Below are 22,889 nucleotides of genomic sequence, written 5' to 3'. Positions count from 1 at the left end.
ATTTGCTGCTATTATTCGATTGCTCGCATAGCGATCATTTTCCTATTGCAGTGTCACTGCTTCTCATTCATTCATAGAGATGGAAGGGGGTTTGGGAGGGCATCAAGTCCAACCCCTGCTCAGGGCAGGATTTCAAATGAATCTCTACCAATGGCTGTCCAGGCTCTACTCGAACGCCACCAGGGAAGATGTCTGGATCTCAACTCCCAAAATTCCCCAGCCAGGATTTTTTTTTAAGATGGATGGACTTCAACTCCCAGACTTCCCATGCTGGCTGGGGAATTCTGGGAGTTGTAGTCCATACTTCTTCGAAGTTTGAAAAACACTTTAACTTCTTCTTTTTTTTCCCGCAAGAGGAGTTAAAAATGCAGTCCAACAGGTGGGAAACAGAGAGACTGGACATCCCTCTTTTTTTAAAATTAGGCAAAATATAAAGGTCGTTGCAAAAAAAGAAAAAAAAAAACCCGAGCAGATTCATGCATTCATTCCTTCGTTTAAAAAAAAAAGAGAGAAAAGGGCAGGCAGTCCGGGCGGAAGCAGCTTCAGCGGCTGCTACGGACAGCGGCGAGGGACATACCAGCCCGCGCGCCTGCCAGTTGCGGTTGCCAAGGGCAACAGGAGACGCCATCTCCTCTCTCCCCCGTTCTTCCTTCCAAAGCAGTTGGCGTTGGGAGGGGGCAAGATAAAGACGGGGTGGGGGCGGAGTGTCTCCAAACTGGGGGGAGGGGGAGGCTGGAAAATGTCTGCCTTTCTTTAATGGAAGCCCCCCCGACCCCCCAGGCTTAGGCTTAGCTGGAGCCTTAGGGGAAATTAGGAAGAGAAGGAAGCATTTATAAAGGGGAGGGGGCTAGAGGGAAAAGAGCCCCCAGGTCGGGGGTCGTTGGCCTTGAATGGCTTTGGCCTCGGGTCAGCCATGAGACTTTGGGGGTCTTAGTTTTCTAGAGAGGCTGTAGAGGACCTCTTAGGGACTAATAGCTTGAAAATAAAAATCAGGGAGAGGAGCAAAAGCCAACCAACCTACAGTAAACCTGGCTGCAGGTTTGGCTGTGAAAACAGCATTTGATAGGAAGGCAGAGTAGTCTTAGGGACTAGGAACTTGGTAGGAGGAAGGAGAAAGAAAGGAAGGGGAGAGGGAGATAGGCATAGGGGCATGAATGTCGCAGACTTGGAAACACAGCCGTGGTAGGGAAATTCAGAGAGTTGGGTCCACATTCGATCCAAACTGAGTTTAGATCCCAGTGAAGGTCTCTCGTCACAGCTTATTGGAAAACCTGGTTTTAATTTCTGGAGCTTTGCACAGCCCCAAAGGGAAAGGGGCTGCTAAGCTTGCTTTGTCTCATGGGCTAGCAGTCCCTCTGTCTGAGCTTAGCAACTTTACTCCCTCTGGGAGGCCAATCAGGAATCTTGGGTTGGATCCCAACAGCCCAACATGCTTGGAGCAATCGTGGTTTGCTTTGATGGGCAGAAAACCCCTGATTGCCCAAGACAGTGAATCCAAAGAAAGTACTTGCTTGTGAAGTAGTTTACTAGAAGGACTTGACTCGAGAAATCAATAGCCTATTGATCAGTTGATTACTTGGGTTTCTTATTGGAACCCGCCCCGGGGCAACAGAGGCAGGATGCCCCTGAACCCCAAAATTGATCCTCGCTACTTCGTGCTGATCAGACCACTGCCTGTCCCTACCCAGAAAGGTTTAAAGATCCAGGCACGGAGCAAAACCATTTACAACTGCTGGGATGTCCCAAGAGAGCACGTATTTCGAGAGAGCTATCATCGGAGAGCCAAACAACTCTCACAACAGGGGTATTTTACCCCCTGCTGGAAACCCTATCAGGATTTCGGAGACCCCCTTTACCTCGATCCCAGAAAACTCACCCTCTACGGTCTGGGACAGCTACCTCCGGTAAGTGTGCACAGCTCTTGTTAAATCAGCAATTATCCGTTAAATCAGCAGTTGTCCGTTAAATCAGCAGTTGTCTGTTAAATCAGAAGTTATCCGTTAAATCAGCAGTTATCCATTAAATCAGCAGTTATGCGTTAAATCAACAGCTATCTATTAAATCAGCAGTTATCTGTCAGAAGGATTTCTGCCCGCAAGCCTCCCAAAATCGCTAATCAAAATGGCCGGAAAGGGTCTTTCGGGCTGGCACTTTGGAAGACACCACATGAAAGGAAACAGGATGGGGAGGGAGAAGGAAAAAACAAAACAAAACCAGACACAGGTTTCTAGATGGCGACTTGATGGTTCTTCATTAGAGAATTGTGCAGACCCAGAAAATTAGCTGAATAAATTGTAATTTTATTGTGGTCATTTTCCTTCTTTTAGAGAGTCATTGAGACCACTTGGAGGTTTACCTGTGTCCTCAGGGTCACCTAAGTACTGCAAATATGTGTGGAGCCTTCTTGGCTGCAGGATGTTTTCTGCCCTGGGTCCCTTCCCTGTTGAAAAGTCATCCCCAACAGACTCTCAATGACTCTCTAAAAGAAGGCAAATGACCAGCTGTCTGCAAGGAGTATAAATCCTTCCATTCCCCACCATCCAGTCAGAGCTGAAGAAGCTTCTTGGATGAGAAGCGAAACATCTTCAAAGAAAAAAACAAGAAAGTCCAGTTACCTCTTGAAAAAAGCTTCTTTGGGACAACCATGACCTATGACCGAGAATCTCCATAAATGTTCTCCCTAGGTTTTAGCCTCTAGCCCCCTGATCATCTTTGTTGCTCTTCTCTGCACTCTTTCTAGCATCCCAACCTCCTTTATGTATTGTGGTGACCAGAACTGGATGCAGTGTTTCGAGTGTGGTCTCATTAGTGCCAACTATATTGTGGGCATGGCAGTTTGCTGTTGTTACTGCATGATGTAGATAAATTGACGGCTTTGTGATTTTTTCCCCAAAAAGGTTTAGGGCTAAAGTAAAACTGAGATCGACAATGTTTTTTTTTCCTTTCTTTCTGGTCCTTCACCTTCCTCCATTCCTCCTTGCGCTGGACCTGAGTCTCCGGTTTCCTAGCAACTCAGGAAGAAGGATGGCGTGTGGGGTCTTCTTGGGGATGGGGATGCAAGAGGGGGTGGATTTTCCCCACCTGTCACTCTCTAGACTTGGGTTTGTAAGAGCTCAAGAGGACAGCTTCTCATCCACCGGTGCTCTCCCAGCGAATCTTTTAAATGATGTAATTTTCTCTCCCTCCAATGCTGTCTTCTGCCGAGGTTAACTAAAAAATGATTCTGTCCGATGAAAATAAGAAGGCTGTTTTTAATGGCCTTGTGACACCAAAGGCCTGGAACTAATGGACACAGCCTAGAAACTGAAGACGAGGGAATGCTTCAGGCTTCCAGACTGCAGTTATGACTCCGGATCTGCCCGCAGCTGTCGTTACGATCACAAAATGTCAGAAGCAATTAGTTCTCATTCCGAAGGTCAAATCACAACGGCGAAAGTAGAGCGAAGTTACCCGGGTAGAAAAATCCCAAAGTTTTCACTGAGTTTGTCAAGACATTTTTGCACTCTGAACACAGAACTCTCCTGCTGTGCATGGGCTGTGCTTCCTAAGCTGAGTCTTTGCTCTTTGCTCTCTCTTCCTGAGAGTCTCTGATTATCCAAGTGCTACTACGTGGTTACTACATTTCTACATTTCGGCTCCCGAGAAGCTGGTTTCCTTCCCCAACTCCCGACTGTTCTTTCAAAACCTCGCTGTCCAAATTGTCAGGCTGGAGTCTCGCTCAGGAACAAAACACGCCGGAAAAACTCGACAACATGAAAAATGTAAGATGACAGATCCCCCTGGCACCATATCCTCACATAGCAGCTGGTCTAGCCTCGGAAAAAGAACACAACTGCATCGGCTGCAGCACCGGATCCTTTAATTAATGTCACTAATGGTAAGCCCAATCAGGCAAACTCACTTTAGGGCTACTTGCAAGGAGACACACAAGAGCCAGAACAAGAACAAAATGAGATGCTACAAAGAAGGGGGGGGGTTTCAATTTATTTTCCAAAGCACCAGAAAGCAGGACAAGAAGCAATGGATGGAAAATAAACAAGGAGAGAGGAGCAACCTATAACTGATAAGGAGTTTCCTAAAAGGGAGAACAATTAATCAGTGGAATGGTTTGTCTTCAGAAGTTGTGGATGCTCCAACATCCACAAGAAGAGATTGGACAACCATTTGTCTAGAATGGTATAAGCAGGAGATTGGACTAGAAGATCTCCGAGGTCCCTTCCAACTCAGTTATTCTGTTTTGTTCTGTTCTAACGCCAGTGACCGACTGCGGGACTTTGCCGCAAAGAGTGGAAAACGCTTTTTCAATGAGTTCCAGGAGACAATGATGGCTTGGTGCCAGCTAACAACTCTTATAAAAGAAGTACCAGGTGCCCAATTCAACAGGGCACTGGGCAATAAAGTCTGAGTCCAGAAGTTAACTAGTTTGTCTCTGTTTCTCTAGTTCTCTGACTCTCATTTTCTCTCTCTCTCTCTTGTTCTCATTCTCTCTCTGTCTCTGTCTCTCTTTCATTCTCGTTCTGTCTCATTCTCTCTCTCTTCTCATTCTCTCTATTCTCTCACTCTCTCATTTTCTCTGTGTCTTTCGTTCTGTCTTGTTCTCTCATTCTCTCTCTCTCTCTCTCTCTCTCTTTTAAAAGCATGGCTATACAAGGGGTGAGGTGGGGAAAAACCTGGTGTTTTTCAGATACTACAGTTGGAAGGGTGAATAAGACCAAGGGCGAATCAAATAACTCCGAAATTCTTCCCAGCCTAAATTTAAGTAAGACTTTAATTGGATTTATGTCGGAAACGGCTCCTGCATTTTAAAAGCAGCAATCCAATTACCGCACAGCAGCTCTGTTAATATTTATTCACAGTATTCCCGAAGTAGGCAGGCCGAGGACCAAGAGGCAGCAGCTCTGCATGTTCTTAGAAGACGGGAGGAAAGATCTGGTCGGGATGAAGACACAACGCAGGGAACAAACCATGTTGATGTTGGTGTATGCAGAGCAGAGAGGATTTCCCCCTTATCAGCAGGGTTGCAAATATCTCCCTGGCTTATTGTTTTAACAGTACTCGTTAGAAACTATTTTTAGACTGCCATTAAGCATGAAATCCTCCCACGGTAGCGGATAATTATAGAAAAAAATAATATCACCCAGGACGCTTCTGGGCATTGTAAGGAATGAAAGGAGACCTTTTAGACTGTTCTTGTTAAGAGGCTCCTATGTCAGCCGAACCAGAACAAAAATTTAAACCCTGCTACAGACCAAGATTAACAAGCATTCGGCTTGGCAAGCAGAATCCGGACAGCAGCTTTGTGTTGGAAAATAAATTTTGGCAGATCTGCTGTAGGGCCCCTGAAGAAAAAGAGGGAATTGGAGGAATTGTGAGTGCTCCATCACTGGAGGCTTTTAAGAAGAGATTGGACCACCATTTGTCTGAAACGGTATAAGGTCTCCTGCTTGAGCAGGGGGTTGGACTAGAAGACCTCCAAGGTCCCTTCCAAGTCTATGCTGATTGATCGAATTCTGCTCTTCCTCACTTCTTGTATCTTTTTTGATCTGCACCAACCCACTCCCTCTTTTTGTTTTTACATTCTTTCTTGCAGTTTTTCTCTTATTCTGGCTTCGTAGAGCCAGCGGCATCCTTGCCCACCGGAATTCATGGGACAGACTGATCCAGAGCATATATTCAACGGGAGATTTTTCCCCCGCCTGTCCAACAGAAGCCTGGTTTGAGCCCTCAAAGGCTTTGGGCGATTTTTTCAAGCTGATCTAATTCATTTCATGTTTTTTTGCTTCCGCTGATTTGCTACTTTAATTAAGCTTTTGTATTTCTTAGAGGCGTGAGGATTTAGTAAAAATAAATCTGAATGCCAGGGAGAGAGAGAGAGAGAGAGAAAAAAAAAACTACAGACAGACATTAGCAATTAACATTAATAATGCATACTTTAAGAGTCTCTTGAGAAAATGTACAGTGTTAAATTTGAAATCTCTCGCCGAAACAGGCAAAATATAATACCTTTTATTCCTTTTCAATTAACAAACCGTACGTGGAATACGGTCTCTGCCTTCATATTGAATCTCCAATGAGTTTCCGTCATAAAGTAAAACTCGGCACAGGTAATCCTTGACTTACAGCTTTGGCCAGTTCATGGCTGGCTGGGGAATTCTGGGAGTTGAAGTTCACACCTCTTAAAGTTGCCAAGTTTGAAAAACATCTTTCTTAGAGTCAGGTTGCTTGTAATAAAGCTCTGCAGCTTTTGCTGACTTTATATACTCTCTCTCTCTCTCTCTTTCTCTCTGTGTGTGTGTGTCTGTGTATGGCTTTCAGCAATGATAAAAGGAAGATTCTTTTTTTTTAAATAAACAAGAATTGGAAGATGGAAAGAGTAATTTGATCTTGTCAATAAGGGCATGAGTGCAGCGCCTGAAACATTTGATGTCTCTCTTTTCCCCCCTCCCTATTAAAAGGTCTCAGAACTGCTCATAATCAAAGAGTAAACATTGCGGTCTTAGATCAAAGATTAAAGCCAACGCTGAAAACGGTCACTTAGTCCAGACAGAACAAAGTGGGAAGACTTGTCGATAACACAACAAAATCAAGACAGGCGGGAAAGCTGCACGTTGGCTGGCTGTTGGATGAAAGTTTACATCTAGCAAGTAACAATAATATATATATACTGGCAGCATCCCATGGAGATAGCTCTCTTTCTAAACCGTGGGATGGTCGGGCAAATCTATACAGGAAGATAGAATCCAAACTATATAATCTATTCTAAACCATTTGCCCTGTGACTGGCTTCAGACATTCAGACCCTTGGTTTAACTGTGATCTAGCGAATAAACCATTATTCCAGGCTTGAGGGATATATGGGCTTCGTCCAGTCCTAACGGAATCCATTACATTTTGCCACCAGTCAACCTTTTGCATGGATGTTACAGCCTCTACTTTGCCTTCACTTTGCCTGTTAAGAAAGATGGTAGGGTGAAAGTTGTGATGTGTTGCGAAGTACGCCCCCATACAGATTTGCTTCAGGACGCAGCTATGTTTGATGAGAAGGTCAGCAACAAATGCGAGTCTCTTTCACTTTTCTCTTGCTTGCGGGATCTTGGGGTTCTCCAAGCTTAGAGAACACAAAGAACGCCCAAATTCAACCTTGAGTGCCGCATAAATCTCCTCCTCCTCCTCCTCCTTTTTCTTTTCCTCCTTCTCCCTCCTCCTCCTTCTTCTCAATCTTAATTTCCTTCCTTCCTCCCTCCCTCCCATTCATCCTATTTTCTCCTTCCTTCCTTCAAAATATTATGGAAAACCCATGACCAAAGAGTTTTCTCTCCGAGCTCTGTAGCCAAGTTTATAATTAGCAGCCACTCTCTTTTTAAAAAAATTGCCTTTCACAGACAGCTGCTGCTAAAGGATCTGATGCCCAGGAATCTTCATAACATTCCATGAACTAAGAGACGCCAATCGCTTCCTTGCCTACCCTACAGAATCCCTTTCCAGATTATAATTTGGATGTGTTTAGAACAATCTTTTTCAACCTTGGCAACTTTTAAGCTGTGTGGACCTCAACTCCCAGAATTCCCCAGCCAGCATTCTGGAAGTTGAAGTCCGCCCAGCTTAAAGCTGCTAAGGTTGGGGGGGGAAACACCGTTTCTGTTTTGCATGATCAGGATCAGCCCTGGATGATTTTTTTCCACGGATCTCACAAGATTCATTACACCGAGACGATGTCTCAGCCTACCTGTTGCCTCTCATTTCAGGATCTCTACAAAGAGGAAGTTGCTTTGGAAGAATTCGCCGAACCATTGGAAACCGAGCTTTCCAAGAAGTTGAAACCAAAGGTAAATCCATTAAAATTTTGGATTAGGCTCAGTTGTGGTCGTAAATTGAGGACTATCTGTTCTCACTTCTCAGATTCAGTTTCATTTTTCTTTTTTTATGAGTTTCCAGAATTTATATACCTGTTGAGTATAGATGCTTCTTCGGGTTATTTTGGGTTACTCCCTTGTTCCCGAAGTAGAGGGAAATGAAGGGATGGTTATTCTGAGCTACAGTTTCCTTTCTGCTGGCATTTGTTTACTTAGCTCCTGGAACCGGAGAAGAAACTTCTGCCGATTCGACATATAGAGAAGGATTTGAGGACCCTCCCCAGAGACCTCGTGCACATGAGGTAGGAAAATGCCGTGCGGTTATGCACGGAAACTAACCTTGAAGTATGCACAAAAGTACCATCTCTCTCTCTCTCTCTCTCTCTCTCTCTCTTCATTGCTTTTTCTGAGAGCATCACACAAAGGAAGTGAAAGGCTTATCGTTACACCTGGTAGGGCTTATCTGAGCCCCCTGAAGAAATGTAGAGAGCCAATGGACATATGTTGATCCAACCATTCCCACTTGACCACTAAACATATAGACAGACAGCCAGTTTGACTCTAGTGGTTAAGGCACCAAGCTAGAAGACTGGAGAAGGTGAGTTCTAGTTCTGCCTTAGGCATGAAAGCCAGTTGGGTGGTTTTGAGCCAATCACCAGGAGTTCATGAGTTCTAGTTCTGCCTTAGGCATGAAAGCCAACTAGGTGACTTTGGGCGACTCTCTCACGCAACCTCCCAGGGTTATTGTTGTGGGGGAAATAGGAGGAGGAAAGCATGTTGCATATATTCGTCCCTTTCAGTTATTGTAAGAACAATGCAGGATATAAACTAAATAAAAAATAACTAAATACATTGAGGTTTCCTACGATAGGTGATGCTGTTGCAGTAGGAAAACGGCCTTCAACAGTAGCCCTTGGAAGAGGGAATCAGAGGTTGCTTAGACAGACGGAAAGCTCCATCAGCCTGATCCTTGGATCCTTGCTTTGGTTCTCCATTCACACGTTAATTAGAATACCAGATGCTCCTTCTCTTTTTTTTTTTTCAGCTCAGACATCAAATATCATATCAGTCCAAGTGGCAGGCTTCCCTTCGGTTGGTTCACTAACAGCCTGCTGCAAAAAATAAACCTTGGCAAGCCATCACTGCCAGCCACAGCAGGGCACATGTACCAAAACAGGCCTTCCCCCCCGTTGGTTGTAATTATCCGTTGTGGTACAGTGGGAGGGAATTTGAAATGCAGCATGTTTCCAGGGGCGTTTTTATCGATTTATCCAATTATGTTTTCATTGGCTTTTCTTTTTCTTTTTTCCTTTGACATTGGGGATCCCTAACCCTAACCCTAACCCTATTCTATTCTATTCTATTCTATTCTATTCTATTCTATTCTATTCTATTCTATTCTATTCTATTCTAATTCTAATTCTATTCTGCTCTAATTCTATTCTGCTCTAATTCTATTCTATTCTATTCTATTCTATTCTATTCTATTCTATTCTATTCTATTCTATTCTTTGTATCTCTACCCCAAATATCATAAACCATCACTAAGAGCTCAGCACAGTATTTCCCAAGGTTTTTCTTCTATTCGAAAGGGTGGGGGACCACTGCTCTAAGCCTCTTCCCTATGAATCTCCTGCTTGCTTCCTTTGGCCACTGATCCTATTTGCACCTAACCCTGTAGATCTGATTACTGATGGAGAGTTTCGCCACAAAAGGACTGTGGCAGGAGGCCCGTAGAAGCAGCAACGGATGCTGCTGTTTGGGATACGGGTATTACCTGCAGCTACTATGTTTCTGCTGTAGCTCATGGTTAGGATTGCCAGTTGCTTGGAAACGAGAATCCCATTGTCTATTCCATCTCCCCTTTGCTGTTTGACACCCGGTGCTTTTATCAGGATGCCTTTTGCCATCTGCAAAATTCTCTTAGCTGAGACGGAAAAATGTCTTTTGCTGGGAATGCTGGATGACATTACTCAGTTGCCCGGGTGGGGTGGGAGACTTAGAATAACAGTGTCAGAAGGGATCTTGTAGGTCATCTAGTCCAACCCCCCTGTTCAAGCAGGGGACCCTACACCATTTCTGACAAGTGACTGTCCAGTCTCTTCTTGAAAGCCTCCAGTGATGGAGCACCCACAACTTCTGAAGGCAAGCCATTCCATTGGTTAATTGTCCTCAGTGTTAGGAAGTTTCTCCTTGTTTCTAGCTGAAATCTCTCCTTGATCAGTTCCCAACCATTGATCCTTGTCTGGCCTTCAGGTGCTTTGGAAAATAGGTTGCCACAGCCCCTCAAGTATTGGAACACTGCTGACGTGTTACTGCGGGTCCTTCTTTTCACTATTCTAGCCATGCCCAGTTCCTGTAACCGTTCTTCGTATGTTTTAGCCTCCAGGCCCCTAATCCTCTTTGTTGCTCTTCTCTGCACTCTTTCCAGAGTCTCAGCATCTTTTTTACAGTGGGGTGACCAAAACTGGATGCTGTATTCTAAGTGTGGCCTCACTAAGGCTTTACAGAGCGGAGAAAACACGTGTGTGCCATCAGTCATCAAAGGAGCTGCTATTTTAGGACGCTGCTTGGTGTTACTTTTATCCCAGGGTTGAGTGCTGCTAAAATTTCATTCTTAGGAACCGGCTGGAATTTAGCACCTCGGCGAAGACGGTCCTGAGTGAGGATGGCTGTAGGAAAGTAAGAACAAAAATCAAGATGACAATCACAACTAAGGACAGGGCTTTGACTTCACGGTTCTGGCCATCCTTTTGGCTTTTTCAACCCCTACCCCACCCTCCTCCCACCCCCACAGACATGCCTGCCCCTGAGTATCACATACTGCCATAGAATAACCCAGCCAAATTCCATCTTGTGGGTTGGCATGATCTGCGGGGCAAAGCTTCCCCACCTGGCCAGCAGCTGCCTCTCCAGACTGCTGGGCTCTTCTCCAAATCCTCCATGTCGCTCTGGATATTAGGGAGCCTTGATACAAAAAAGATGTTGAGACCCTAAAAAGTGCACAGAGATGATCAGGGGGCTGGAGGCTAAAACCTATGAAGAGTGGTTGCTGGAATTGGCAATGTCTAGTTTAATGAAGAGAAGGTCTAGGGGGGTGACATGATAGCAGTCTTCCAGTATTTGAGGGGCTGCCCCAAAGAAGAGGGAGTCAAGCTATCCTCCAACGCACCTGAGGGCAGGACAAGAAGCAATGGATGGAAACTCATCAAGGAGAGAAACAACCTAGAACCGAGGAGAAATTTCCTGACAGTGAGAACAATTAATCGGTGGAATAATTTGCTTCCCGGAATTGAGGATACTCCATCCCTGGAGGTTTTTCAAGAAAAGATTGGACTGGGATGGTCTAAGGTCTCTTGCCTTGAGCAGGGGGTTGGACTAGAAGACCTCAGAAGTCCCTTCCAGCCAGAGACCTAAAACAAGATGGATTGACCGCATTGGCAAGTATGGCGGGCCCAATTGGCAAAAGGAAGCCCAGGACCATATGGGTGGGAAACATGCGTAAGAGGGCTTCATCCTGCAGTAAATGGACGCTGAGTTAAAATGATGATTGTTTTTTTATGATGGAAAAAATAAATAAAATTTTCAAAAAAAAAAAAAGATGATTGATGATGATGATGAATATTACTAATAATATTAAGAGAGGAACGTGTCTAGGGTCCAGTTGTCTTATGTTAAGTTGTCCAGTGGCAAGTTGGCTGTGACGAATTGTCCTAGACCCGTCTTTCCCTGCTCTTAGCCCTCCAGTAAGCTTTGGTAAACCCGTACTTTGAAAAAAAATGCTTTTTATATTTTTATAAAAGATTTTATATCTTGAAAGTTGAGAGCTACGTACAGCCCTCCGCTCGTTCTACAGGTCAACCACCTCTCCCTTTCCGTGCAGGGCTTGTTGAAATTTTCATTAAAGCCCAGCTGAGGCCTCCCGCCGAGCTGAAATGAATTTATTGCATTTGGTTGTATTTCATCTTTAAAGATATTTGATGTAGTGTATTAGGACCTCGGTAATACCGGAAGCAAACCTTCGTCCCAATCCTTTATCAAACCGTGTCAGAATTAACAAATCGCTCAGGTTTAAGTGTAATGAAACGCACGGCCTTGCCGATACCCCCCCTTCCAAAAAGTGCGTTTATCGTCAACTTCATATACATTCTTTTGTTGCTGGGTCATTTTTATTTGACTACAGCACAAGGCTGACCTTTATCTCTGTTAATTTAATCTTCTAAAGCAGCTGGGGAATTCTGCTGAAAATGATTAGCTCTCAAAAACGCTCTTTGTTTCCCCAGTAAGTTATCCATTTACAAGGAAGACACTGCCCTTGTCTGGCAGGTGGCAGGAAATATGTGTTGCGACGGTACAGTCGGCCGACGCTCAATTAGCCTAATAGATGTATTGCAAAGTTCATTTTAAATGCATTTACATTTTAATGGGTGCAGTTTCGTTGAGTTGCTGCAGCAGGCCAACATTTCGGAGCTCTTGGGGGGGGAGGGTCTACGACCACTTGTCATGGCCAAGTGACCGCGGACAACTCGCCGTGGCCAACTTGCCACGGGACAAGAGTTACACTAATATCGAAGAAATAGTGGAATGGGATCGTTCAAGAAAGGATGCCAAAGGAAGGGGGAAATGAGATGTGAATGGCCAAAAATTAAAATAATTCCTTAAATTATTTTATATAATTCAGTTGAATTGTCCCACAGCAATGTTGTTCGGTGGCAGGTTGGCCATGTTGAGTTGGCCGTGTTGAGTTGGCCGTGGTGAGTTGGCCATGGTGAGTTGAAGAGACAAGGATCTGTTTCCCTAGGATTGCTGGCTGGCTGGGGAATTCTAGCAAACAATAAACCCCTTTAACCAGCCATAATTCAAAGGCAGAGTATTTGATTTGATTTTGTTTATCCCACCTTAGTCCACCCATCTTCAACTGGCCAAGGTTGAGAAACGCTGCCCTGGATGTTGCCTAAAAGAAGAAACTCAAGGCTGGCGCTTTCCTTTCCACCCTGCCAGCCTCATATGGATTTCTTTTCTCTTGTTTAAAGAATCTTTTAAGGCAGCGAAAACAGCCGAGGGGGCCTCCCCCGTGCTCAGAGACTCCCGTTTATGCATTGTTTGATGTCTCCTCCTTTTTGGCAGGCATCTGATCAACTCGGTGAAGATCGGGCGGGGGTACTTCCATAGTCTTCGTCGAGAATCCATCAAGAGGAGGACCGCCTCCAGCCTGGAAGAGCGGAGGGAGGAAGAGAGGAGAAGGACGGAGTTTCAGCCCCCTCGCTACCCATCCTCCTCCTCGGAGGAAGACTCCGACTCCGAATCTGAGTAGGGGCCCTCAACCTCCCTGGTGCTGCGTTGGCCGATGGCCTCTCTTCCCCCCAAGTAGCTCTTTCGGGTTTTGACCTCACCTTCCTCTTACCCCAACTGGCCTAGCCTGACCCCACTGCCTTTTTCCTAAGTCCCTGCTCTGGAGGATTACAAGCTGCCTCCGGCCGTCAAAAGATCATCCAGCCCTTGCGTAAAAAGGGCATTTCTAGCTGTTAGGGATGGAAAACGCCAACACAAATCTCTTCCATCCTTTGTGATGACAACCTGCCACATTTTGCAGTCATAGCAGGTCAGCTTTACGGGGCGAAGTCAGGCTGCCCTTTTGAAAAGATGGACTTCCGAGTGGGCAGAAATTGGGTGGTCTGCAGCTAGCGAGGAAAGACCCCCTCTCCCTTCCCCACGGGCCTTCGTTTCTGACACCTCTCTCTCTCTCTTTCTTTCTTCAGTTTCTTTTTAACAGGAGGCTTCTTGGTGAGCGAGACGGAAAAGAAGAAGAAGAAAAAAATGGCCCGGCCATTCACCCCCATCCATAATGGCTTGCTGTCACAAAAACATCCAGAGGCCCATTTGTAAGTTTCGAAGCAGTTCAGCCACTCATCCTTTCTCCCCCCCCCCCTCTAATTCCGTCTCCCAAAGGGGTAAAATTCTGCAATGGGATCCAAAGAGAAAAGGGAGGGAGGGAGGGAAAGGGAGGGGGAGAGAAGAATTTGGAGACTGGCAGAACCGCGAAAGGGTTTTTGAAAAGAGTGCAATCCCACCAGGAAAAAGGGACCAGGATGGACACAAACTAGAATGCCAGAGTGTGAAAAGTACAGATAGCCCCCTGGGGGGGGACATTTGGGTCACTGAGGATATATTGCAACGTGGAAACCTAGAAATAAGATGAGGACTAGCTTCGTGGCAAGTTTAACCTGGGGTGGGTTTAATTAGAAAATGAGCCCAAAGAGCTGGAAAGGAGAAATGGGTGTTTTTAGGGACGTAAATTTCACATTTCACTTTTAAAAAAAAGAAAAAGAAAGGACTTTTTAAAATCTCCCTGTGGGGATTCATAACAATGGCAGATTCTTTCTTTTTTCTTTTTAAATGTGCTTTTATTTGGTAGAATGGCAGGGGGAAGACAGTCAAAAAATGCATTTCTCTGGCAAAGGGCGGGAGAGGACTGTAGTAAATTAGCCGGAGAGAAATCGAGCTGTAAAATTCATGAGAGCAGAACTTCGGTGTGCATCTATGGGCATTTGAGGAGAGCCTCAAGTTTCCCTGTGTGTTCCTGTGGCTGTGATCACTTGGCTTCTAGCCAGAATCTGCCTCTTCTCTCTGTTTTTCTGCCAGTCGGCCCATCTGTCTTCCTCTGTCTCAACAGTGACTCCATCTTCCGGCAACTCTGTGCCCTTAACTGGCTCCTGGAAGCCTTGACCCTGGAGCCCAGCAGTAGCATGAAGCCCTTGATCGCCTGCTGGAACCCCAAGTAGGTCACAGAAGCTAACTGTGAGAGGGATCTCGGAGTCCTAGTGGACCGTCCCTTAGATAGGAGCCAGCCGTGTGCTGCAGCTGCCAAAAAAGCCAACACAGTGCTAGGCTGCATTCACAGAGGGATAGAATCAAGATCACGTGAAGGGTTAATACCATTTTACAAGGCCTTGGTAAGGCCACACTTGGAATACTGCATCCAGGTTTGGTCACCACAATGTAAAAAAGAGGTTGAGACTCTAGAAAGAGTGCAGAGAAGAGCAACAAAGATGATTAGGGGACTGGAGGCTAAAACATATAAGGAATGGTTGCTGGAATTGGGTATGTCTAGTTTAATGAAGAGAAGGACCAGGGGTGACAGGATAGCAGCCTTCCAGTATCTCAGGGGTTGCTACAAAAAAAGAGGGAGTCAAGCTATTCACCAAAGCACCTGAAGAAGCAAGACAAGAAGCAACGGAGGGAAACTAATCAGCTGGACTTTATTTCTCCTGAAGACATTTCGCTTCTCATCCAAGAAGCTCCTTCAATTCCCCGTTGAGTTCTTCTTCAGAACGGAAGAAGCTTCTTGGATGAGAAGCGAGACGTCTTCAAAGAAAAAACAAGCAAGTTCAGTTGAAAAAGCACCTTTAGGACAACCATGGCCTGGATGACAGAGAATCTTCATAGACATGGAAAGCTGATGAAATCCCATCTTTCCCAGGGACTACGGTGGTGGGAAAAGCTGCATGAAAGCCATCAATAAAGAGAAGGCGGTGAAGAATCGGTGGGAGCATTTTGTTCAGCATGCAAAGGTACGCTCCCCTGGATGGGGAACTACTTCTATCAAAGGGCCAGTTTTTCTTGGGTGTGAGACGAGGATGGTGGATGCCTTGCTTTGGCCCCTGCAGCTTTGTGAAACAAGCTTATAGTGGCAGGTAGAACTAGAATAGTAGAATAATAATAGAATGGTAGTTAGAATAGTACAACTAAGGAGAAACTTCCTGACAGTGAGAACAATTAACCAGTGGAACAACCTGCCTCCAGAAGTTGTGGCTGCTCCATCCCTGGAGGTTTTTAAGAAGAGACTGGACAGCCATTTGTCTGAAATGGTATTGGGCTTCCCTCTCTGAGCAGGGGGTTGGACTAGAAAACCTCCAAGGTCCCTTCCAATTCTCTTATTCTGCTAACATTATGAGAAACCGTTCTTCATAAACCAAGGTTTTCCCGTAACCTTTTTGTGAATGCGTGATTCCTTGTCTCCAGAAGTTGTGGATGCTCCAACACTGGAGGGTTTTAAGAAGAGACTGGACAGCCATTTGTCTGGGATGGTCTAGGCCTAGGGTTTCCCATCTGAGCAGGGGGTTGGACTAGAAGACCTTCAAGGTCCCTTCCAACTCTTCCCTTATTCTGTTACAACGCTTCCAGGGCAGAAGATATACCCAGAAGCAGATTCGGGGCCCGTCCAGCAAAAAGTCACCCAAGATGACAGGGAGCATGTCCAAGATCAGCGGGCTGTCCTCGCCACATAGTAAGACCACCTTGGCCAGCACCAGCTCTTTGACGCCCGGCTCCGATGAAGCCGCCCAACCTACGTCGGAAAGCGCCAAGGAGGTGGAAGAGCTGGAGTCCAGCTACAGCAAGCAGACGAAGGAGGAGGAAGAACCCCTGAGCTACTGTGAGCACCTGGGAGATGCCAGACTGGTCAAAGGGACTGTTTTCTACACCATAGACCAGGGGTCTTCAAACCTGGCCCTTTGATGACTTGTGGACGTGCCTGGCTGAGGAATTCTGGGAGTTGAAGTCCACAAGTCATCAAAGGGCCAAGTTTGAAGACCCCTGCCATAGAGCAAGTCCTCGGCTTACAACCCAATTGGGACCAGAAGCAAGGGGGCGGTTAAGTCAGTTGCGCCCAATTTTGTGACCTCTTTTGGGCACGGCTGTGAAGTGAATCGTGAGGTCATTAAGCAAATCCACCTTCCCCCTTTACTTGTCAAGAGGCCGGCTGGGAAGGTAGGCCAAAGGGCGATCCCATTTCCCCCGGGATGAGTCAATGAATCGGTTGTTAAGTGAATCGGCTACTTTTAATGGGATCCGACTTTCCCGGTTGACTGATTGCCAGAATGGGACAATTTGTTACGGCCAACTTGCCACGGGGCAACTCATTGCAGAACCATTTAAACATTCTGTTTAATTGCTTAAAATCAATTTTAAAATGTATTTTAACTTTTGTCGATCGCATTTCCTTCTGTCCCTCCCTCCTTTTGAAGCATCCTTTCTTTCACGATTCTACTCCACCCTTTCTTGGATATTAGTGTCAATTTTGTCCAGCAACTGCAATGAGTTGGCCAAGGTGAGTTGGCCACGGTGAATAGACCCGCCCGGAAAAGCTTACAATCACACGTCTCCAGGATTGTCAAACATACGTGCCCTTTGTGCTCCTGGAAACCAGGGTGTATTTACAATGGTCCCAGGGCCGGGGGGGGCAGAGGGGGCATGATATGATCTCCATTTGCGACCTTCCCAGCCCTTCTCCGACAAGCAAATTCAATGGAGGATGTTGGATTCAATTAACGACAAAAGGTTCAATTAACGTGGCAAAAGGTTCATCCAATCGAGCAGGGACTTCATTAACAACGGCCTTGCTTAACAATGACAATTCTGCTCCCAACTGCAGTTATAAGTCAAGGATTACCTGTGCCTTAAACGTGGCTTGGTACTCGGTACCTGCAGGAATTTTTTTCTATCTGGGCCATCCGGTATGTGTTTCCTGGGAAAAAAATTTGGTCCTATCCTTCATTCATGAAGGCTGAAAGGCGGTTTCCACGTCGCTCTGCTCTGGCTTTGCAAGAGCCAGGATTCTGTTCCTGTTAATGTTTTGAATGCTCTCCGTGACACAATTCTTCTTCTAAAGAGATTTGGCGAAACGCAACCATCTTTAATTTGTACTTCCATCGATTTACTGCTTTATGTTAAATTAGGGTGAGATTCTGTTACTTCACTTTGCATCCTTTTCGCGAGGGCTTAACATTTATTCTTGGGGTTTTTATAACCTTGGTTGATTTAATTTTTGCTCCCCGTGGATGCTTTCCCCCTGCTTATGGATTTTGGGGTCAACCGCTTCATAAATATTCCCTCGAGTCTATTGATTCGGTTGTATATAAGTGGAATATATACATACATTAGAGGTTCTGGAGAGCTAAAACCTACAAAGAATGGTTGTAGGAAATGGGTATGTCTAGTCTAATAAAAAAGGACTAAGGGTGACACAAGAACAGTGTTTCAATATTTGAGGGGCTGCCACAAAGAAGAGGGGGGTCAATTTATTTTCCAAAGCACCTGTAGGCAGGACAAGAAACAATGGATGGAAACTAATCAAGGAGAGAAGCAACCTGGAACACTAAGGAGAAATTTCCTGACAGTGAGAACAATAAACCAGAGGAATGACTTGCCTTCAGAAATTGTGGGTACTCCATTACTGGAGGTTTTTAAGAAGAGATTGGACAGCAATCTGTCTGAAATCGTATAGGACTTCCTGCTCAAACAGGGGGTTGGACTAGAAGACCTCCAAGGTCCCTTCCAACTTTATGATTCTATGGTACATCCTAAGAAAGAAAGAAAGTCAACAATCTTTCAGTGGTGGGAGAAAGCTGCTCTATACTTGCTGAAAAGATGCATATTCTAAAAAAAAAAAGATGATGTTTGGTGACATTTCTTCTGCGATGTATGCAAGTTGGAACGTACCTCCTGGCCTCTTCGAGATTATATATTTCCCAAATGAGATTATTGGATTATGCATTCGAACCTGGTTTATTTGGTGCACAATTGGGCTGTTACTTTTCACATCTTGTCTCATCCAACGCTTTTCACTGCAAACTCCCCGAAGAGTTTAAGTCTCCTGGAATTTAATTCTGGTTTCCTGCTAATTTTTTTTCTTTCTTTCCTCCCTCCCCAGACCTGCAGACCTTACTTCGGATGATACACGAAGACGTGGCTAAGAATTTTAGCAAGGAAAATATGTTTTGGAATACGAAACCACAGTAGTAAGTTGGGGGACTGACTTTGGGGAGAGAGCATGCCTGTCTCTAATTTCAAGAGCACATTAAATTGCCTTGGTTTGCATTTTACAAAAGTAATTTGTTCAATTGGTTTGTCACTTATTAGCCAGAAAGGCTCCCGGTGCTGTTTGCTAGAAGCTCCTAAGGCTTCTTAACCCTCCCAGCCTTCGGAGGCCAATCTTAGCCTCGAAAGATCCTCACTCAATGACACCACCCCAAATGGGTCAGATGGTTGCATAGTTGGTCTTCTGAATGAAGGATCTTTGCTTGTTTGCTCTGCGCTTTCTCTGACCTTCTTGGCTTCCTTCTCTGCCTACATCTGAGCTTCAAGTTCTCCTTCTTATTTTTTAGTCTACACATGTACGATCCGGACAGCGACATATCGTTTGGACAACGGGGCAAGAGGTAAGCAACAGCCCCATGACTGAACGGAAACACCTGAAGTCCTGGTCTGTTCTTAGTTACAGCTGGTCTCCAACTTACAACCATTTAGTGTCCGTTCGAAGTTACAATGGCACTGAAAAAAAAAGTGACTTTTTCACACAACTGATGCAGCATCCCCTGGGTCAAATGATCGAAATTCCGACGCTTGTCAACTGACTCCTATTTATGACGGTTGCAGCATCCCCGGGGGTCACGCGATCCCCTTTTGCGACCTTCTGGGCAAGCCAAGTCAGTGGGAAAGCCAGATGTCACTTAGTAAGCGTCTTACTAATTTAACAACCGCAGTGATTCACTTAACAGTTGTGGCGAGAAAAGTCGTAAAACGGGGCCAAACTCACATAACAGCAGTCTCTCTTAGCCACAGAAATTTTGGGTTCCCAACTGTGGCCGTAAGTCCAGGATTACCTGTGTTAGAAAGTTTCCCCATGCTGGTTGGGGAATTCTGGGGGTTGAAGTCTCCAAGTCTTAAAAGTTGCCAAGGTTGGACACCCCCGTTCTAGAATAATAAAAAGCTGGAAGTGCGGAAGGATAATCTGGTGTTTTTCAGCTCTGCGACATCTTCAAAGGAAGAAAAAACCAGCACAGGGATACACAAAGAAGGAAGCACAGTGGAGGCCAAGAGAAAGAGGTGAGTAAGGGGCCAGAAGTAAGGGAGGGAAGGCCAGTATAAATTCTTCTCCACTTTGCTTTTAACATTCCAGAGGATTTCATTAGGGATGGAAACAAAACCAAGGTTTGTGTGATGTTTCTTAGAGACACTGTTGATTTCCCTTCGTGGCCTCTCGTTTTCTTGTAGTTCAATGGTTGTCACCGTCCGAGAAGATAAAACCACCACTGCCACATATATGGAAGATGACAAAACATCAGAACTTTGCAGTCCTGAAAGGTAGGAACACAGATGCCAATAAGAGCCGGGCTGGCGCAGTGGTTAGAACGCAATATTGCAGGCTAATTCTGCCAACAGTTCGATGCTCAAGGTTGACTCAGCCTTCCGTCCTTCCAAGGTGGGTAAAATGAGAAAAGGCATAAGAAAAAAAGAATGATGATAGAAGAAGGGAGAGGTCAATATAAATCCAGCTGGCCCCTTTGTCCACCTCCACTGGCCTTTGTGTTCAGAGTAACAGAATACCAATAACAGAGTTGGCAGGGACCATGGAGGTCTTCTAGTTCAACCCCCTTCTCAGGCAGAAAACTGGGGGAATGTCTTCCGACGTGGTCTTTCCCCCCCCCCCCCAGCTCTTTCATTAGAAGGAAGCAGCAACTGTGTCATGAGATGAGAGAATTGTTTTTTGACATCTCCCAAGAAAATGCCTTCCGGCTGCACGATCAACTCGACATCCTGGAGAGGTAGGTAGAGTCCTTCAGTGTTGTGAGGATGCGCGTGGACTTGCCGGCTGTTTCTGGGGCCCGGTTGCAAACCCCTCACGGCCCACAGGTTGGAGACTCCTGGCTTAGTTCATAGCACAAGCTCCACACAAACCATTGTCCGGCTCCCCATAACCTAACCGTGTAGCCCTCGGTAAAATTTACTTCTTTCCCCATAAAAGTTTCTTCTGCTCGCCTTCAAACAAGCCGACGGCATAAACATCATTTGGAGATCCAGCTGGCAAGTAAAGGTTGAGGGTGTCTCATGTTGGTCAAGAAAACGTGAACATTCTTCGGATGTTTATTCCGTGTGACAGGAGACGAGAGGAGAAGAACATTCAGAAATTCCTGTGCCTGAACTATCTTACCCGTTTCCGGAAAGACCTCGAGCGAATGAGACAATCCGTGGTGGGCAAAGAGCCTGAACAAGACGCAGAGTCAGAAAACTGGTGAGAAAGGGGTTTGGGTTGCATAATTCTGCAGAGGAAAACCAGGAACGCAATCCTAGTGTCATAAACCTCCTTCATCACCATTGAAAACAAACCCAAGTTGCTTAATGGTTATGTTGTGCCTTGGGAAGAACAGATGTTTCCATCATCCAAAATTCAGGCTATTTTTATCAACTTAAATTCCAAATATCTCATGTCTTTGAGGAATTGTGTTAGGGCCCTTCCCTTAGTACAGTCTTGATTGTTATCAGTGGCGTGCCAAGGATGATGTTGGGAAACTGCCAGGCAGTTGGAAGGAGGAGTCAAGCGAGGCTCTAGCTTGGAATCCTCGCGTAGTCACAAGCGGCATAAACGTGAGCTCTCTCAAGAGGTACGAATCATTACCTGGTCATTCCCAGGGGAAGGCAAGCAGTCTGGGAAGATTCTTGTAACACTGGTGGTAGACAATAAAGTTGCTTACTCTAGCGATTGACGAGTAGGCCTCGTTGCCATCATCTGAGTCATACCTTTCAGACTTTAGAGACATCCAGGTTAAATGTTTTTCTCTCATTTAGTATTTTTTTTTTTCCTTCAAGGTTTTCAACTTTGCTGGAAAGGATTCCAGATGACATCAGAAGAGACCGCCGTACCCAGAAAGTCCTCAAGAAGCTGGAAAGGTTTGCCAGGAATCCGGACTTACGCATCCGGCCTCCCACTTTTTTGAAGGTCTTGGGAGAACTTCGGATCTGGGAAATTTGCTCTCCAGACATCTGCGCAGCTGTAGAGGTGAGGGATGCGGGTGGGAAGGAATTCAGCTGCTTCGGTCTCAAAGAGGCCAAGATACAATGCTATTTACTGAAACCCCTTCATGTAAATTTTTAAAAGGATGAATTCAAGGGAGATACAGGTAGTCCTTGATTTACAACAGTTCATTTAGTGACCGTTCGAAGTTACAACAGCAGTCCAAGGTCCCTTCCAACTCTGTTATTGTTATTTGGTCTTTCCCAGGCGCACGATTGCCAGTCTGGGGAGATTCCTGTATTACAGGCAGAGAACAATGAAGTAGCTAGTTTGATCTTTACACACGTGGGTCTGGTTGTTTGTGCCTGACACTGTGGGACCAACACTGTGGGACCAACAGCGGGACCAACATCTCCTTAGAAGACCTGACAATCAAATCTTTGTGTTCTTGCTTCTTCTTTTTTTCATCATAGTTCCTGCGCGAATATATTGTGGATATGCCTGAAGAAGACTACAAGCAGTGGTTGCAGGCTCGGGTGCCGTTCCCCAAACGGGTGCACAGCGCCCCTCCTCTGTGATCCCGACACACCCGGCTCAAATAGATCGGGATCCCCTTTGTAAAAGAAAGGGTCGCTGGGGATCACCAAGAGATCACATTCTGGGGAATGCCGAAGGAGCCAACTGGAAGACTAGGAAATGCTCATTCTCAAAAGTCTGTTTAGAACCCTTTTCGGTTGCAGGTTCAAAAGCCAGAGAATTGATCAGCCAAAGCCATCTTCGCCTTAGAAGATTGTTGTTCTTCTTTGTCAATGTTTTTGTTGTTGTTGCACTGAATTTCACGTTTATATATGGGGAGAGGAACTGTTACACAAGAGAATTTAGTCCAGTTCTGGTCTGTGGGACAGCAGATTCCTTACGGTGATCAGCTTCTTCCACTGAACAAGCAGGCCTTAGGGTCCATCAGTTCCGACTCTTAACTTGTTACGGTTATTTTTTTGGTTCTGTATTTAATTTGGATGGATTAAAATCCCTTTTCAAGCATTGCATAGTCTCTGAAAGCCTTATTTTTTTCTTGCCAGCTGAAAAACGAATCCAACTACATTTTCCCAAAACAACCCCACACCAGGTGAGGAAGTCTTTTTTGAGTTCCTGAGGATCATGGTAACCTGGAGAAGCAACTGAGTTAACCGTGTCATGGGAACATTGTGTTGACATGAGTTGATGACTTAATGCAGTGTTCCTGA

General features: G+C 45.4%; 1 protein-coding gene across 1 annotated transcript; it reads left to right on the top strand.

Moving 5' to 3' along the window:
- Positions 1–1,619: 1,619 nt before the first annotated feature.
- On the top strand, positions 1,620–22,689 carry CCDC60 (coiled-coil domain containing 60). The gene is made up of 16 exons (XM_015817455.2): positions 1,620–1,904; positions 7,746–7,826; positions 8,070–8,155; positions 12,981–13,163; positions 13,613–13,735; positions 14,527–14,631; positions 15,334–15,424; positions 16,038–16,287; positions 18,565–18,652; positions 19,019–19,072; positions 19,659–19,739; positions 19,908–19,997; positions 20,348–20,458; positions 20,794–20,925; positions 21,501–21,690; positions 22,119–22,689. Exons 1-16 carry the CDS (start codon positions 1,620–1,622, stop codon positions 22,221–22,223), a joined length of 2,055 nt encoding a protein of 684 aa, XP_015672941.2. The 3' UTR covers positions 22,224–22,689.
- The last annotated feature ends 200 nt before the right edge of the window (positions 22,690–22,889 follow it).

The sequence above is a fragment of the Protobothrops mucrosquamatus genome, unplaced genomic scaffold (assembly GCF_001527695.2).
Source record: "Protobothrops mucrosquamatus isolate PMUCROS unplaced genomic scaffold, P.Mucros_1.0 scaffold593, whole genome shotgun sequence".
Taxonomy (NCBI): domain Eukaryota; kingdom Metazoa; phylum Chordata; class Lepidosauria; order Squamata; family Viperidae; genus Protobothrops; species Protobothrops mucrosquamatus.
Note: the sequence above shows the minus strand (reverse complement) of the source record. Positions and strands in the feature narration are given on the sequence as shown.